This window comes from Camelus dromedarius, chromosome 14, assembly GCF_036321535.1.
Source record: "Camelus dromedarius isolate mCamDro1 chromosome 14, mCamDro1.pat, whole genome shotgun sequence".
NCBI classification, from domain to species: domain Eukaryota; kingdom Metazoa; phylum Chordata; class Mammalia; order Artiodactyla; family Camelidae; genus Camelus; species Camelus dromedarius.
In genome coordinates, this window is record NC_087449.1 from 62,707,320 (window position 1) to 62,726,337 (window position 19,018).

General features: G+C 38.6%; 1 protein-coding gene across 10 annotated transcripts in view; it reads right to left on the bottom strand.

The window, feature by feature from the left end:
- VPS13D (vacuolar protein sorting 13 homolog D) overlaps positions 1 to 19,018 on the bottom strand; it is a 225,175-nt gene that overhangs the window by 102,638 nt on the left and 103,519 nt on the right. For all 10 annotated transcript variants that reach the window (XR_010383976.1, XM_064494046.1, XM_031464090.2 and 7 more), the window contains 6 exons: positions 13,683 to 13,806; positions 12,665 to 12,900; positions 9,548 to 9,656; positions 4,012 to 4,175; positions 3,081 to 3,189; positions 727 to 906 (listed from right to left, as the gene is read on the bottom strand). Coding sequence is in view for 9 of the 10 variants with exons in the window: in XM_064494046.1 (XP_064350116.1) it covers positions 727 to 906; positions 3,081 to 3,189; positions 4,012 to 4,175; positions 9,548 to 9,656; positions 12,665 to 12,900; positions 13,683 to 13,806 (922 nt within the window). In the remaining variant the exon portion in view is untranslated. The remainder of the gene's footprint in view (positions 1 to 726; positions 907 to 3,080; positions 3,190 to 4,011; positions 4,176 to 9,547; positions 9,657 to 12,664; positions 12,901 to 13,682; positions 13,807 to 19,018) is intronic.

Consider the following 19,018-nt stretch of genomic DNA (forward strand, 5'->3'; position numbering starts at 1 on the left):
TTAATAAGCTTTCATTTCTATTTGTTTCCCTCCATCCTCCTCATGCCCACCCCCTGCCACTTATTCTAGTTTGGGTCATCATAATCTCTCATCAGGGAAGTTCGTCCGTTTGTTTACTAGACTTGGTTCAGTATCCAGAACCGTGCCTGGCTCTAACCGAAGCTCAGTAAATAACTGTCGAGTGGACACCCTCATTTCTAGGGCAGAGCCCCTCCACCTTACCATCTTGGTTTTGCTAATTATTTTCAGTTAACCTTTAGATCCCAGCTCAAGTATTACTTCTCTTAAAAGGCCTCTGCCAGTCTCCAAATCTGGGAATACAAATTCTTTCTCCATATTCCTCACACCACCCTCCACTCCTACTTTAATAACACACTTTAATTGTCTGATGAGACACCTCATGTATCTTATTGTGGTTAATGCTATTAATACATCAATTGTTTAAACATGTAAGTGTGTATATATAATGACTAATAATAATAATATGTACTGTTCTTGGCATTATCGTCTTTAATTCTTAACACTTTTCTCTTTTGTCATCTTTTATTTTACCTATACTTTAATTCTTATAACAACTTGGTGAGGTAGGTCTTATCCCCATTTTATAAATAAAGACACCATATCCTCATAGCCAGCATAAATATTTCAATTAATCTTTGTTGAACGACTAACCATGGGAGGGGAAGCACACTGAGATTCAGGTCAGTTCTTACGATAAATTATCACCTGGAGGGCTCTAGTGGGTCCATCTGGGATGACTCTGATGGATAACATTCCAGAACCAGGCCTCATTTTTTGGTTAGTAAATTGTTGTTCAGGTGGAACTGGCCCCAGAAGCTCCATGGAGGTGTCAGGTCCAAGAACAACTTCAGCTCCATCAAACAAACCAGAAAGTCCTCCTTTGGCCTAAAAGATAGAGTAAAAATGTATAAGAAAAGGCAAAGGCACTGACTTTGACAATTTAACATGTCATCTGAAACAAGTTACCAAATTTAAACTCTCTTCTGAAGGGTCACGGTCAACGTATAGTAAAGTGTTTGCTATTTTTCCAGCTTCATATATGATTGCTTGGGCAAGATGTAAAGCTACGCTACATGAATTTAGGAAACTCTGGGTAAGATAATTCCATGAATACAGTATATTGGTTTAGTAATAACTTCTAGTCATTAAGATAGGCTTTTTTCCAAAAAAAAAAAAAAAAAAAAGTACCAAAAGCCCTGTTTCTCTGAGTACTCTCATTAGTGTTTGCTTAAAAGTCTGAAACATTCTGAAAATAAAGCAATTATCACTATCACTCAGCTTTCCAATAAAAAACAAATTCTAGAGTTGAAAATCTTCCCAAATAGACATATGGCTGGACAATCAACTCAAATATTCAAAAGTTGGTACCTCTTCTAAAATGAAACAGGGAACTGTGAACGTCACCTGATAACCAGTATTCAGGCCTTTGGAGACAAGTACCTTCTCACTATATACACCGAGTGCACTGGAAGTCTGCAGAATGATGCCTCTGGGAGAGTGAATACAGGGCTAGAGAAGACAATGGCTAGAGTGTCTTTATCCCCTTTGTTAGTTTTTAAATACTGAGTAATGAAAAGGAAACTCTGAGCTGGGTTTCTAGGACAGATTTCAACATGGAGAAAGCTTTTATGACTGTTTTTTAAGTTTAGAAAGGAAGTGCATACACAGCCTTATAAGGGCAGTGTCAGAAAATGTTTTTAATGCCTTCAATTACTTTATTCAGAATAATAAGATTGAAGCAAGCTTATTATCCTAACCAAAACACATTTTGCTCTGCTGAATACTGTTATTATAGGTCACTCACAACCAGAGAAACGATGAAATAGATTCAAGAAACAACAAACAGCCAGAAAGGGATTTTTCTTTTCTTTTCTTTTCTTTTTTGGGGGTGGTGGGGAGCTGCTCTAAGAGAATTGGAATTACAAGGGTTTTAGAAACAAACCAGAAGTAAAGTCAGGGTCAGACACAGAACCCAACAATTATAATAAGCCCTCTTTTGCCTCTAGAAGTCTGAATGGTATTGCTAATTGAAAATCACAGATCCATTCCAGATGTGTGCTTCATATAAGTAAGCAGCTTGTCTTTGATGAAAAAGCTCAGGGCAATAGAGATAAAGAAAATAAATCTCACCAAACACCAGTCAGAGGCTACTTATAGATTTGCTCACTGCCCTGGAGAACAATCTCCCATTAAGGAAGGATGGCCTGGTTTCCACCAGGGACAGACACACCGAGAGCTCTCTAGCCTGGGCCTGATGTTCCAGTGTTTACTTTTTGGATAAAACACCACGCCGAGGAAGAAGTGCACACACAGTCACATGTGTTGTTCTGCTGTATGCCCAAACCTCTGAGACACCTGCCCACCTGTTCATCTCAGATCCATGGTCTCACTCCTGGCCTGAAGCCAGAAGGACAGAAAGTCCAAACTTCTGGTAATTTTCCAAACACACATTTGCTTATAAAGTACCTGGGAGTTTATTATGGGGTGGACTGACTGAGTCGAGGGTAGAGGAAATTGACCAGCAATCTTCACTCTGACATTTGCTAGAACAATTAAATGTTTGGTGCACCACTAAGAATGCAGATGTGAGCAGAACCTAGAGCATGCAGAGCCCATGATGATTACTCACCATCTGACGGAACACTTTATACAAGACTGCTTTAACTCCATAGATCTAAAATTGATCCACCTAACTTAGTGGTGGGCTTTTAGCTGACATTTTTCTTTGTTTCTTGCTCTTAAAAATTACATAGGTAATTTATCTCATCAAAGAAAAAAAATCCAGATAAGCCAAGGGGGGTTGGGAAAAACCATCACTCACAGGCACCCATTCCTAACACACTCCTTATGTACCACCTTCTAGAATATTTCCCATGTAAGTATGCACAGATGCACAACCAAAGTTTCTTGACTTTCTTGACTGAAATGAAAGAAGGCTTATTTGCTCTGTAATTATTTTTTCCCATTCAACAACACATCATGTATATCCTAACTGAAATCTGTTTGAAAAAAAGCTCAACCGCCGCTTGCTGCAACTGGGGCTGTCAAACACTACTGACCTGGACAACCAACCCGTGTAACCCGCACGTCAGCCTGCCTTCTCGGAAACTCCATGTCTGAGTCGTACTTCGCCTACGATCAGGCTTTCTTAGCATCAGCGGCTCATATCTGGAAGAAAGGAAAATGCAACGAGTCCGCTGAGTCAAATATTTCAGGCCTGAAGAGCAATCAGGATCACAGTTCTACTCTTCTTCCTCCCAATATTCTCTACCCTTAAAATCTAAAGGGCAGTTAGCTTGAATCCTAGGGCAGCTACATTATCTCTCAATGAGAAAAAAGGAATAAAACAAAATGGAAAGCAATAAGGACACAAGTATTAACACTCTAAAGATTCACAACTTAATACATGTACTATGGGTTCTTGCTTTCTCACAGTGACAAGTTTTATTTTATGCTGGGTTTCAACTTGCAAGTCATCTAAAGTCATTTTGGAAGTCAACAAGGTATAGCGTATTTGTTTTGAAAACAAATACACTGATTTTAGGGAGACATTGAGGCACAGGCAAATAAAATAACTTAAAAAGAGTTGATCTGAACCCAAGGAGTTAGTCGTAAAAACACGTTTGATTATTCTCTTAATAATTTACTCTGCTTTAAAAGAATTCACAAAATTCTTGGATTTAAAAAAACAAACTGTTCACTTGTAGTGAGTAGTGGTGGACAGAAGTTTGGATGAAAAGACCTTCATTTTCGTAACATATCCTTCTCACTGACTGATGTTTTTTAACATCTCCATAAGCATTTCCATAATAACTTTAAAAAATAAAACAGAAGCCTGATACTTATATATTTAGAAATATGGCAGGTTTCCATCATTGAAGAAAAATACAAATTCTTATTTCCTTCACAGACTCTTGCTTCTTGGTGCAAATTTCCTGAATCTGAATTTGAAAGCAGTGAACTTGAATCAAAAGTTGCCTAGAAAATTACCTGTTGTCAGTGACTGCAGCAAGGCCAGCAATATCCAGGATGGGCGACCCCTCGGTGGAGCGGGCAGCTGAGGGCTTACTGGGGTTGTGAGGCACGGAAGAGCCCTCGTGGGCCAGCATGCCTGTTCCAGTCATCCTCCACAGCTGAGAACGCTTCCCTGGTTCCTGGTGGGCAGAGACAGAAAGCGCCATCACATGAGGCCACGGCTTCAAAACAGGGCTTCAAGAGCGTTGTATAAGGGCTGAATGAGTTCTCAGGTAGGAACTGTGCTTAATTCAAACTTTCATTGTTGTTCATCGACCTAGTTAACTTAGGATGAAATATGCTAAACTCTTGAATCAAACAACCAGAAATTACAAATGATATAAATTTTAAAAATTAATTTTTTTCATACACTGAATACTTTCTGAGCAAACTAGTTAGCTGAGGTTCAATCTAATCTCCACTAGCTATACCGCTATGATAACTGCTGTTCCAGATGGTGACCCTCCAGTGCCCTTACCTTAGGGAGTGATCCAATTATATAAAGTATATATGATAGTCTCAGTATTTGATCATTGGTTAGCCTCATAACTGGCAGACAACCAGAATTTACTAGAGTTCTCCTCTTGTCCTATGTTCATAACGGAAGCATACTATATTGATGGTTTCCAATTTGTAAGTTGACTGTTCAATATCAAGTGGACTCTACTCAAAGGTTATACTAAAATGATTGCTATTAATTCTAAATATATTTTCTCCCTAGGAATATTCTGTAAACAGCACTTGGACTTTCAGATCAATCCATGAAAGTCTATACAATTACATACAAGAAGTAATCATAATAGTAATAATGCTTATTGATTATTTACTATGTGCCAGCCACTGATCAGTGTGATTTACATGTAGTAATTCATTTAATCCTCAAAACAATCCAGTGAGGCATATGCTATTATTACCCTTACTTAACATTTAGAAATTAAGTCTCAGTGGATCAAGAAACTTCACCACGGTCACAAAACTAGCAGGTGGTGGACTGAAGATTTGAATCCCCACAGCATGATTTCAGAGCTGACTGCTTAACCACTGTGCTATACTACCTTTTTAACACAATCCATATAATTCCATGTCAGTAACACCTAAGCATTTAGAATACTCTTTCTATGGGAATGTATCCAGACCTGTCAGGATCACATCCACTCTCACCAGATGCAAGCTCCTCTAGAGCAGCAGACCCTTCTGGGTACCACAAACGCATCCACATGCTGCCCTGCATTGGAAAGACAGCTTCTCCATTACATTCTATAAAGTAAAAACTAATAAAGTAATATGAAGGCTGGAGTCAAATCCCAGGCTTGGAAAGCCAGCTGCATCATTTACTATCTAAGTGACCCTGGGTAAGTTACTAAATCTCTCATAGCCTCTGTTTCCTGATCTGTCAAAGGAGAAAATTAAAGCTACCTCTTAGGGTTCTTATGATAAGTGCAATAAATACAAGGTAATTTGGGCACATGCTTGGCACAGCAGAATGCCTCAATAAATGTTTGCTATGTTATTATGATGACATCTCTTTACACCACACATTATGTACATTGTCTTAGCTGATCCCTCTCAGAAACCTGGGAGATCAGTGGGGAAATGCCGCTCAGGTAGGAAAGTGAAACACCAGATATCATGATCTTTAAGCAGCAAAGCCAGAACTCAAACCTCGAAGATATGATGCTCTTTCTCCTGTGTGCTACTGCCTCCTACATCTGTAAAAGGAGAGACCGAGCCGCACTCCTCCACCTGCAATCCCCACATGCTTACTTCTCTATGCACAGTAGAATACATCTACCCATGGCACCAAAACCACATGGGAAAGCACCTCAATTTTCCTGGAGATGTTCCAGGTTGGGAATCACAGCACAGATGCCCAGCTGAAGTCAAGTTTTCATACATGGATTTCTCTATTGCCTGCCCATATATGCACAGGCTCATCAGAGTTGGAAACTACCCAAGCCTCCATTTAAAAATCTGAGATCTACCATTCTCCTTCCAGCTCCCTTCCCTGGCCCTCTTCCCTCACAATTTAGTCCTAAAACCTTCAGATGAGACTGAGGAAGGCAGAAGGCCATGGGGTCTGTGTGAGGGTGGGTGGGTGTACTGTGGTGGCCCAGCCCAGAGTAGGATGTTGAAACCCAATCCATATCATGGGGTTGGGGAGGCAAGCCTAGCGTGGGCTGTCAAAGAGAGGTGAGAAGGGTATTCCTGCAAGGGCTGGGGGTTGAAAGGGGAGCTGTCCAACACATGGAGACCAGAACCCCTGCCATGTAACAGAGTGTATCTACACGGGGGGCAGGGGCACAACTGCGGTGACAGAAGACAGGTTACATTCTGGGGAGCAGATCAAAATAATAAATATATTCTTTGTGCTAACAAGGGAGTTATAAATATGAAAAGGGAAAAAATCAGAATGAACTTTGTGGTGTTAGACTGGAATTAGAACTATTAGTGCAAACTGCTGGTTTTTAATACACAGAGATAAATATGTCTAATATGTAAATACACATATAAGATATATGTATGCATATGCATATATATTATGTACACATGCAGATATATCATAGCACGTGCGTGCCTGTGTGTGTGTGTGTGTGTGTATACATATGTCATGTGTACGTAAAATCCCTCAGGAGAGCCTGGGAACAGCAACACCACAATAGCAACAAGGGTACCTAGTATACATATCTTAAGTTTCTAAATTCCACTCTCTGATAAGAGGGATCAGGGCTCCTTAAAGAAGTGGCAAATCCCAGGAATGCTGCAGGAAGAGCACAAAATGAGCCCTGAATAACTTGCTGTGTCAGACAGTAAGAAAAGTGCTCAAGGAATGAGGGGTCATATGTTAAAAGGACACAGAAGGTTAAAGGCGCTCCCACTGGCCAAATATGAGAATAGAGCATAAAAGCAAAATATTTTTTGGTACCATCCTGATAGTAACAGGTAACACACTGAATAAAACAGGAAGCCACATTGACACACATAAAGCTGCAGACTGAACTGTGACTCTGCAAAATTCTTCTGCTGAAGACCTCACCAGACTTGTGATGGTCTCTGGAAATGGGGCCTCTGGGTGATAATTAGGTTGAGATGAGGTCATGAGGATGGGGCTCTCCTGATGGGGTTAGGGCCCTTAGGTGTCAAAGGCCTTGCTTTCTCCTCTCCCTTCACCCTTGCCCCACCCTCTTTCTCTGCTTTTTGAAGACATAGTAAGAAGGCAGCAGTCTACAAACCAGGAAAGGGGCCTTCACCAGAACTGAACTGGTCAGCACCCTAATCTTGGAGCTCCCAGCCTCCAGAACTATGAGAAATAAATTCCCATTGTACAGTCTGTAGTGTTTTGTTCTGGAGTCCAAGTTAATATATATATGCTTGCATACATACATAGAAAGTCTACTGAGGAAGTTTTACATAGTCTCAAAGTACCTCTCCACAAAATATTAACTAAATACAAGGGAAAAGAAAAACTTCACTCCACAGGAGAAGGCTAGTGGACACTACCTTAAGCAAGTGCTAAAGTTAACGTCACCAGCAACAGGGCACATTAAAACCACAGCACCACCTCCATAGAATTTCTGCCAACTTCTCTGTAAATTTGAGATTCTTTCAAAATAAAAAGTAAAAACACAAAAAACAAAAACCTGAGATGTCAAACTTCTACTCGTGGTTCCTCATTCAAGCACACAGGTCCATTTCCTAAGGCCAATTCAGAGAAACTTGCCTAGTTTAGATGTCAGTGTAACTCACTTATCATCTACCCTTCCATTTACTAGTTTTTAACAACTGTGAAAATGTGTAAAATATAAAATTTTATTTAAAATGTTTTTTGCTATTTAATTAAAAAAAATCTGTTTTTGTCTGCTTAAGAGTCACCCAGCCCTTGGAAATCACATGTATATTTATTATTTGTGTTTTGCTGATCACACCTGGTGATCATATCCACCTGATAAACCATCTTACTCTCGAGTTGGTTTTCATTCACCCTAACATCCTTACAACTTGAACATTCTTTTACAGTCATCTGCAACGTTGTTTCCAAGGGCGCTTCCATTTTTTCCCCCAATTGATTTAATTTGTCAGACTCTTTAAGATTATTGCCTTTCAAAATTTTCTTTTTCAAAATGTTCAATGAAAGTCTAGAAAGTTGTTCACTTTTAATTACTACGCCTCATGGTCTCTTTACTCACCACCATTCCCAAATCTTATTTCTTCTTTTCCTCAAATCTTATTTCTAAAATGCATCTAACATGTAAGCACAGCCTTCTATAACAGAATGTGATAACATTTTAAGCAAATTTGAATTATGTGACTTTCAACTGGTATCATATAAAAATACATGTAGAAGTATTTGTAGATTGATAGATGGATAAACCTTGAACACATAAGGATAAGTGAAAGAAGCCACTGATTAAAGACCACTTATACAGAAGCCCAGAATAGGGGCATCTATAGTAACAGAAAGTAGATTAATGATTGCTTAGGGCTGGGAAGTAAGGGGAATGTGGGGGCGATAGCTAAAGGATACAGGGTTCTTCCTTGAGGTGATGGAAATGTTCTAAAATTAAGTGTGGTTATGGTTGTACATACTGCGGATATACTAAAAACCACTGAATTGTATATTTTAACTGGGTGATTTGCATGGTATATGAATTATATCTCAATAAAGCCGTTAAAAATATAAAACTGAATTAAAAACATGTGTATTAAAGTTGCATTTGACATGCAAATTTTTAAATAATTTGAATCTATCCCCCATTAAAAATGTGGTAAGAGTTGGATGACCTCAAAGCCAAAAGGATCTACATTTATTACTGCCACACGTGACACGACTTCATCATCATTAGGGCCACTCAGGTTGTAAACACATACCCTCTGTCAGGGTTATTTTTGGATTATGTGATTTATATCATGCAAAATTTTCCAGACTATAACCCTCAGGTAAATGTATTTCAAATAATTACAGTTGGTGATCTCCTGTCTCTTTCAGTGATTTCTGCACCTGTGTTCTCAAATATCTTTCATTTTGAAGTCCGAACTATTTACTACCAGTCTTCCTATCATTTATTATATTTCTGGTCGAGGTTTACTCTTTCTCTCAATATCTAGGTCTATTAACATAAAAATTTCCCTAAACTGACCTGAAAAGAATGCTGGCATAAAAATCGAAAAAACTGTCAGTTTGACAATTTTTCTGTTGAGATTAGGGAAGGATAAATTACAACAGAAAAAGAGTAATGAAAATGACAAATCACAAATTTGAAAAAAAATAAATTCAAGGATTAAGTTTTCCAAAAAAGGTATCAAAGATGAGCAGGGCTTGGCATTCCTGGAGCAGGTGTCATGGGGTAGTGGGAACAATACAGATCAGCATGGTCAAGACGCCCAGATTCCTCCTCAGCCTGGACCTCAGCCTCCATTTGCTCATCTGCAAAATGAGGGGCTGGACCAGATGGCTTGCGTCCCTTCCAGGGCTAAAAATCTTTTATTCTAAACTCCAAGTTCTAATCTCTCTTACCTTCTTTTTTAAAATGACTCTCTGTGTCTTCGGTGAGACATCCAAGACAAGCTCTGCACAGGTCATGGCTTTGTTGGAAGCCACAGGCCGCCCTGTCCCTTCCTGCAAACTAGGATTGAGAAAACAGGAACAATCATAATTGTGTGCGCACAGACACATGCACACACACATATACACATGCACTCACATGTGTATTCAAGCATTCTAAGCAAATGCCTAAACCTCCACTATAAAGAAGAAAATTTTTTTAATCATAGAAGAAGAGGTCTGACTCAAGTTGCAGAAAGATCAAGGTTGTGCTGTTTTCCTGCGCAGTTCAAAGAGTCATTTATCAGGAGACATACTCTGACATTTCCTCTCTCCTGATATTTTAAGTGGTTTAACATTCAGGCATAAAAGGATTATTGTATATCTTTAGATGAAAACAAAAAGAAACGAAAGAAAACAAAAACTAAGCCAGATACTCCAAGGGTCCAAGAATTAGCTCTACTCTGCCAGGAAGATGATCAGCATTATTGTGTCTCCACATCTTAGCAAGAAATTAGAAGTCCTTTCAGGATGAAAAGAAAACAAAATCACCTTTGTCCAATTCAACACTGTTGTGTTTCTCTGTTGCTTCAGAATCTTAAGCTTTATGGAATGTTGCAGCCTAGTTAGACTTCAGGGTATTTCAATGAAATTTTATTTAGGTTATTCTGATTCTACTAATCTCTTCATAAATTCAGAGTTAAAAACTAGTTTTCATGACACCAAAAGCACAAATGACTAACAAAAAATTTTTTTTCAACAAAATTGTAAAATTTTGTCCTTTCAGAAGTCATTATTAAGAAAGTAAAAAAACCAACCATAGAATGGGAGAAGATATTTGCAAAGCATGTATCTGATATGGCATTTGTATCCTCATTACATAAGGAGCTTTAACATTCAACAATAAAAAGACAAAAAAAATCATTTAAAAATGGGCAAAGGACTTGAATAGATATTTCTCCAAAGATATACAAGTGGCCAATAAGCACATGACAAGATCTTCAATATCATTAGTTATTATGGAAATGCAAGTCAAAACCACAATGAAAATATCACTATATACCCAGTAGACTAGTTACACTCAAAAAAAAAAAAAAAAGGACAATAACAAGCACTGCTGAGAACGCAGACACTGGAACCCTGACACATCGCTGGTGGGAAGATGAAATGATTCAGCCGCTGCGGAGAACAGTACAGCAGATCCTCACAAAGGTAAAGAGAACTGCTGTAGAACCCAGCAATTCCACTCCTAGGTATACACACAGAAGAATTTTTTAAAGTACATAAACAAGTATATGTGCAGGCATGTTGACAGCAGCACTGTTTACAACATCCAAAAAGTAGAGACAAGACAAATGTCCATGAAAGAGTGAATGGACAAAATGTGGTAGAGACATACTGTGAAATATTACTCAGCCGTTTAACAGGAATGAAGTATTGACATGCTACAATGTGGATAAACCCTGACAACGTTATGTTAAGTGAAAGATGCCAGACGCAAAAGATCACATATTTATGATAATTTATGTGAAGTATCTGGAATAGGTAAATCCTTAGAGACAGAAAGCAGATTGGTGGTTGCCGGTTGCCAGGGGCCGAGAGTAACCATTTAATGGGCTTGGGGTGATGAAAACCTTCTGGAACTCGATAGCTGTGGTGGCTGTACAGCATCCTGAAGACACTAAATGTCACTGAGCTGATCGCTTTAAAATGGTTAATTTTATGTTAAAAGAATTTCACCTCAATTTAATATAAAAAAACAAAACTAGGCTTCTATCTCATCATTAGTTCTCTCCAAAAAGGCAAAGAAATAGGATCTACCACATTCCAAAATACGGTTCAACCTCTTCACACACTAAGATTCCCAGGAAATTTTCTTTTTATCTATCCACGTCCCTTATAAAACTCATAATTCTTCATTAGGATTCTTCAGTTAAAGAGCTTAATGACTACTAGAATTTAACATAAGAAAGTACAGAGAGAAACATGATTAGCAACCAGATTAAGAACTGGTTTTTCAGGCACTAAAACCTAAAGCCAGTCATATTGTTGAGTGCTGTAATCTCTAAAAAGAAACAAGGACAACTGACTTAGACAAGATAAAACCTAGCACCATCACTATCAAAAGAGCACTGCAACAGACAAAGAAAAGAGGGGTATTCTATGCAAAGACGCCCGTTCAACTCATTACTCATGAAATCTGGAGTCCAGGTAGAGGAGAGATTGCACAGACTCAGATTATTCCCTGGACCTCAGGCACATACAAAACAATTTCATAAGCAAAATTATTCAGAACATTTTGGAAAGGAATATGACTTTAAATGTCCTGTTCATCAGGTGCCTTGTATCTGGAATGCTAAAGATTCAGCTATTTTCCCAGTTTCTTCATGGATAAATCTTAAAATTGGCCCTGTAACCAGCACAGAAAACAATAAACTGTATTTATTACACACGTTGGGGGAATGACTACTTTTTGAAAGCCCAGGGTTTTGAATCTCTATGTATCTATCTATGTACCAATAAAACAGAATCAGAACAAGCTCACTACTCCTCCTCTGACTTGTCTACATACTAATTAGTCAGACAACAGTGAAGATTATCATTCCAGGGCAACTGGAGTTACTGTCAAGTTAAACTACTCTGCTTGCTTTCGGTGAATAAGATAGACCCTTAAGTGTCTGCTGGATCAGTATTCGCAATGGGAGAGGTGCATCAGAATGGTGATTTGAATACTTATAGATGAAGATTAGTTCAGTTTCAAATGAGGAAAGTGGTAAAACAAACAAAACTGGCGGTAAGAAGTTTAAAAAATACATAAGAAATATCACCGTAAAGCAAGAGCCACAATGGATTATGGGGGAGGTCTTCAAAAAGAGAAGAATCTTGCCTCTTTGGGTAAATTTTAATCTAGCCAGAAGACAAGGGTTTATGACTAAAGACCTCTCAAGATAGACCCTGAGCCCGGGATTTGGTAAAGAATGAAAGGAATCCTCCTTCTTCCCTCGGCCTCCTGAGAACTGCTTAAAATTAAAACCAGTTAATAATTAGAGCTTTCTGCTTCGCAAGAACAGGAGTCTAACCCAGAATTACCCAGAGAATGTATACGTAGCAGCAATGTATATGAAATTTTCATAGTAAAGCTGTTGGTTGTCCTGGAAGTCATTCATGCTGCAGCTGATCTCAGAGGAGCCCGCCCCTTTAACAGTCAGAGTGATAAAGGGTGGCAGGGTGGGTTCGTCCCAGGCATAATCCAACGAAGTCATGGGCTTCACTTCAGTTCGGAGCCTGGGTTCAGCTACGCCATGCTGAGTGAAGACAACCGGGACCTATGGTAACAGCAGAGAGGAAGAGGACTTTGGCTCAGACTGGTGTTACTGGAAAGTGATTCAGTGCCTCCTGGGTTTAAGTCCTAGATCCTTCCCAAATGACTTCTACACAGCGTATAACCACAAGTGAGGCTCAGCATCTCGCCTCCTCAAGTGCCTTTCTAATCATCTTCAACACTGCAAAAAAGCCCACCGATGAAAGGACACAGGCCCCCGCTGCTGCGTAAAGGGTTCTGAGAAGCAATTCTATCCTTTCAATGGCACCTAGTCCACCCTTACCCCCCAGGACACACTCTGAACAGAGAAAGGTATAAAAATTTTGGAATTCAGCTATGGAAAGTCACATATTGTAAGACACTGCTATTCAAAGGCATAATTTAAAATAGAATCGAATGATTTCCATCTTAGCTTTATTTGGAAGATTCATAAAGAAGCTCACTGTAACTAAGCAACAGTAGAAATGCCCATTCTACTGGACATTTATCAGTCTGATTCTGATTCCTCTCTCTGTTTAAATGGAATGTCTACAGAGGGCACCATGCCAACCGAACTGTCTAGTCAAAGTAAGTTTTGGGGGCTGAGAAGTCACTTCTGCACAAGGCTGCCTAGCAATCAAAATAACCAGCAGAAACCACCTCTCAGTAGCAAGGATTTCTAAGATTCCTGTATAGCTTCTTTTAAACCCAAGTTTAAAATATATTTCATCATTATCTTAAGGGCAGTACATACTCCACTTTCCCACATATGAAACAGCCAAACTGTCTCTCAGCTCCTTTTGATACCTTGGAATAGTTGTCAATTCGGAAAGGAGGGGGTAACTGATCTGTGTCACTAAATGAGATTCTATAGGTAGCTCCTCGAAGAGTAATTTCCACACGCAGGAAGAAGCATTTTCCCAGAGTATCTCTGCAGAAAAAGGAAACAGAAGAGGCTGCATAAAAGGGATGAAACAAGTTCCAGTTCACTTTCTTCCCATATTTCTCATAATCACCACTATGTGTTCCTTGATCACATTTTTTTTTAAAAAGTAGAAATCGACAGTATAATCACCCAGTAAAAAAAGAATTCATTCAAGCAACTTTTGAACAACACACTGTGACTGTACGGGATCTACGCATTTTACTTAGTGGGTTTGTTTTGGTCATAGTGTCAGTACAGCAAATGAGTAAATACTGGTTGAACTACTAAAATTGTTGATATTAGACTACTTTTGACCTAAAAAAGAGAAACTTCATAGGGTTCAAACTAATGTATTGATGTTACTGATAAACAGGGTTTGTTCTGTAGGATGAGAGCAGGAAAGGAAGAATCCTGTGGCATGGAGGTACCAGTACGTGATCATAATTTGTATGTGCTTGTGTGTGTATTCAAATATAGATAAATCACTGGAGAGAATGGAAAGCTCTTCTTTACAGAAGAATATCAGTTAACAAATGTAGAAGAAATGAGAGAATCAGAAAAATCACCATTTTGCAACCACCAATGTAACAACGGATTCAGGTAAGATCCATCAAAATACTGAGTTAAAGGTTTTGGGGAAAGAGAACACACACAGTCTCAAATTATCTCCTAAATGGACTGCTCTCGATTACAAAGAAGAAAAGGTAACAGTACAATACAGAGACCTGGTGGACACCACTTTAACCAAGTGATGATCGAATTTATCAGCAACAGCAGTAATGGGACCTACGGATGTCACAGGCCTCCTGATATGACGCAATGGGAAACACACACCACTGCAGAGGTAGTATTCTTACCAAAAATGTTTGGTCCAAATTTATACATAGAAAACTGTCAGAAAAATCCAGAAAATAGGACATTTTACAAGAAACTGGCTTGGACTCTTTAAAAATGTCAATGTCGAGATCAGTATCACTAATTATCAGAGAAATGCAAATCAAAACTACAATGAGGTATCACCTCACACCAGTCAGAATGGCAATCAGTCAAAAGTCCACAAATGACAAATCCTGGAGAGGCTGTGGAGAAAAGGGAACCCTCCTACACTGCTGGTGGGAATGCAGATTGGTGCAGCCACTGTGGAAAACAGTATGGAGATTCCTCAAAAGATTAGGAATAGACTTACCATATGACCCAGGAATCCTGCTCCTGGGCATATATCCAGAAGGAACCCTACTTCAAAAAGACACCTGCACCCCAATGTTCATAGCAGCACTATTTACAATAGCCAAGACATGGAAACAGCCTAAATGTCCATCAGCAGATGACTGGACAAAGAAGATGTGGTATATTATACAATGGAATACTATTCAGCCATAAAAACTGACAACATAATGCCATTTGCAGCAACACGGATGTTCCTGGAAAATGTCATTTTAAGTGTAGTAAGCCAGAAAGAGAAAGAAAAATACCATATGAGATCGCTCATAGGTGGAATCTAAAAAAACACAAAAAACAAAAAACAAAAACAGAAATACAAAATAGAAACAGACTCATAGACATAGAATACAAACTTGTGGTTGCCAAAGGGGTGTGGGTGGGAAGGGACAGACTGGGATTTCAAAATGTAGAATAGATAAACAAGATTATACTGTATAGCACAGAGAAATATATACAAGATCTCGCGGTAGCTCACAGAGAAAAAAAATGTGACAATGAGTATGTGTATGTGCATGTATAACTGAAAAATTGTGCTCTACACTGGAATTTGACACAACACTGTAAAATGACTATAACTCAATAAAAAAAAGGTAAAAAAAAGAAATGTCAATGTCAATAAAGACAAAAAAGGAAAAGGAGACTATGACTATTCGAGACGAAAGCAGACAAGATATACCAGATCCTAACCTAGACCAAGGGAGGAGGGTTGCTATGAAGGACATTTCAAAGGACTATTCATTTTAAAACATATCAATATTATATATTAAATTTCCTCGGTGTGTGATAATAGGTGATAAATAAAGTTTGTTATGGCCGAAGTATCATGATGACTTCAATTCACTTTCAAGTGGTTTGGAAAAAAAGTATGTATGCGTGCACGTGTAGAGAGAGAGTAACACAGAAAATGTTGAAATGCAGGAAATCTAGGTAAAAGATGAGGGGGTGTCACTGTACTAGTCATAAGTTTTCTGTGGGTTTAAACTGTTTCAAAACGAAAACTGGGGGAAGTAAAAGAAAGAGCTGACACAGTTTTCTGCTCAGTAGTTTAGGGCCACACACTGAAGTTATTTCAAAAGGATTAATAAAGGTAGACGAGTCACCTTCTTCCCCCACCTCCAAACCTCTCTTTCTTTCTTTTTTCTTTCTTTTTTAAGTAACCATGAGTAACTTTTAAAATTCCAAATTGGCTTCCCCTTCTCACACAATAGATCTGGGCTGACTCCATCAAGGCAGTATGCAAACCAGTAGTGGTTTTAGCTGCAGAATTCCTCACCTTTTTCCCCCTGCTAAATGAAACCTTGTGGGAAACACACAATGCTAATGGGTGTTCTGGCTGAAGTAGGGATGAGGGCATTAGAGCCCTGCCAACTCTGCTTCCTTGGCCTGTATATAAAGTTACCTCCTTGGACCCCAACTACTCCTAGGAACACAATTTGAAAACCACTATACCAGATGCAGTTAACTCTAATAGGGGCCAGGGCAAAGGATAATTAAGAAAGGCACATCACTGACCAAAAAAAAGAAAAACCTCAGATAATGCATTCTTTTAAGATAATGCATTTCTTTAAAAGTCACATATAAATACTATTTTGGCTCATCTATTAAACTAGCCATTTTTCTGTTACCTTACAATAGTGTTCTCCATGGAGAACTAACTATAAGGTATAAACGACTAAATTTTGCTTCTAAATGTGTTGAAATAGCACTGATTTCAGTGTCCTTAGCTTCAGAATCATTTGATGAAAGAAACTAAAGAGGACAGAAATAAATGGAAAGGCATCCCAGGTTCATGGATTGGAAGACTTGATATTGTCAAGATATCAATGCTATCCAAAGTGGATATACAGACCTAATGCAATCCCCATCAAAATTCCAAGTGTTTTTTTTTTTTTCCCAGAAAAAGAAAGATTCACCATGAAATTCAGCTGGAATCTCAAGGGAGTCCAAATAGCCAAAATAACCTTGAAAAAGAACAAAGACGGAGGTGTCAACTTCCTAATTTCAAAACTTATTACAAAGATACACTAATCAAAACAGTGTAATCCTGCCATTAAAGACAGAATATGGATGAACAGAACACACAGCCCAGAAGTAAACCCTCACATGTAGGGTCAAATAATTTTTGACAAGAGTGCCAAGACATTCCATGGGGAAAGTCTTTCCAACAAATGATGTTAGGAAAACTAGAAATCTACAAACAAAAGAATGGAGTTGGACCCTTATCCTGTACCACATACAAATATTAATTCAAAATGGATCAAAGACCTACATGTAAGAGGTAAAACTATAAAATTATCAAAAGAAAACAGGGGAAAAGCTTTATGACATTGGATTTGGAAATGATTTCTCAGATAAGACACCAGGAGCACAGTCAATGAAAGTTAAAAAAGGTAAGCCGGATTACACCAAAATTAAAAACACAATCAACAGAGTGAAAAGGCAATGTGTGGAATGAAAGAAAATATATGCAAATTAATTATCTCATAAGGGGTTAATATCTACAATATATAAAAGACTCCAACAACTCAACAACAACAACCAAAAAAAAAAACCAATTCAAAAATGGGCAAGGGACTTGAATAGATATCTCTCCAAAGAAGATGCACAAATGGCCAAAAAGCACATGAAAAGAAGGTCAACATCACAAGTCATTGTGAATCAAAACCATGAGATACCACCTCACACCCGTCAGGATGGCTACTATCAAAAAAACAAAAAACAAAAAAACCCACAAATGTTGGTGAGGATGTGGAGAAACTGGAACCCTTGTGTTGTGTTGACAGGAATGTAAAATGGTGCAGGTACTATGAAAAATAGTACGGCAGTTACTTAAAGAATTAAAAATAAAATGACCATATGATCCAACAATTCTACTTCTGAATATATACCTAAAAGAATTGAAAGCAGGGACTCAAAGAGATATCTGTACATCCAAAAACACAGCAGCACTATTCATAATAGCTTTAGCTCTTATGGGAGGGACAGAGGGTACAGCTCAGTGGTAGTGCACATGCTCAGCATGCACGAGGTACTGGGTTCAATCCCCAGTACCTCCATTAAAACAAATAAACAAACAAACCTAATTACCTCCCCCCACCAAAAAGAGTCTGTCATAATAGCTAAAAGGTAGAAGCAACTCAAGTGTCCATCAATGAATGAACAGATAAGTAAAATGTAGGATGAACATATAATGCAGTATTATTTAGCCTTAAAAAGGAAGAAAGTTTTGACACGTTACAACATGGATCAACCTTGAGGACATTTTGCTACATTTGCTATGTGAAACAAGCCAGTCACAAAAACACAAATGTATGATTTCACTTATCTGGGGTGGCAAGAGTTGTCAAATTCATAGAGAAAGGAGAATAGTGGTTGCGAGGGGTTAGAGAAGGGGAAACTAAGGGGTTATTGTTTACTGGGTACAGAGGGGTCGGTTTTGCAAGGTGAAAGGAGTTTAGGATATTGTTTGCACAACATGAATGTACTTAACACTACTGAAATTAAAAATGGTTAAGACAGTAAATTCCGTTATGTGCCTGAGGCCCACGAAATAATCTCTGGGCCCTTATGTTATCATTCCCATATGACATGTGTATTTTACCACAATCTTTTAAAGTTTAATACTTAAAAAAAAAAAAAGCGTTGATGAAAGCAGTCACCCTGGCTAGCTGAGGTGGAATTTTGCTGATTTCTCTGAGGACCAGAGGGTCACTGAGTTGGGCAAAGAAGGCCAGGTGATTCACTGAAACGGCAGTCACTGAGAGAACAGTTCGTATAGGTGCAAGAATAGACCAAAACATTTACAATCAATGCTACCTTCTAAATGCTGACAGAATTCAGAGCTGTGGGCAATCACGAGCTCCCTGCTACCCCCTGAACATGTGACCTCGGACGACAGCAAAATGCACAGTGGTCAAAAGTGTCAACGTTCCCTTTAACTCATTCCATCAAAATGTTCACCTGGTCTTTGCAGTTTGAAGACCTTTGTCTGAGCCAG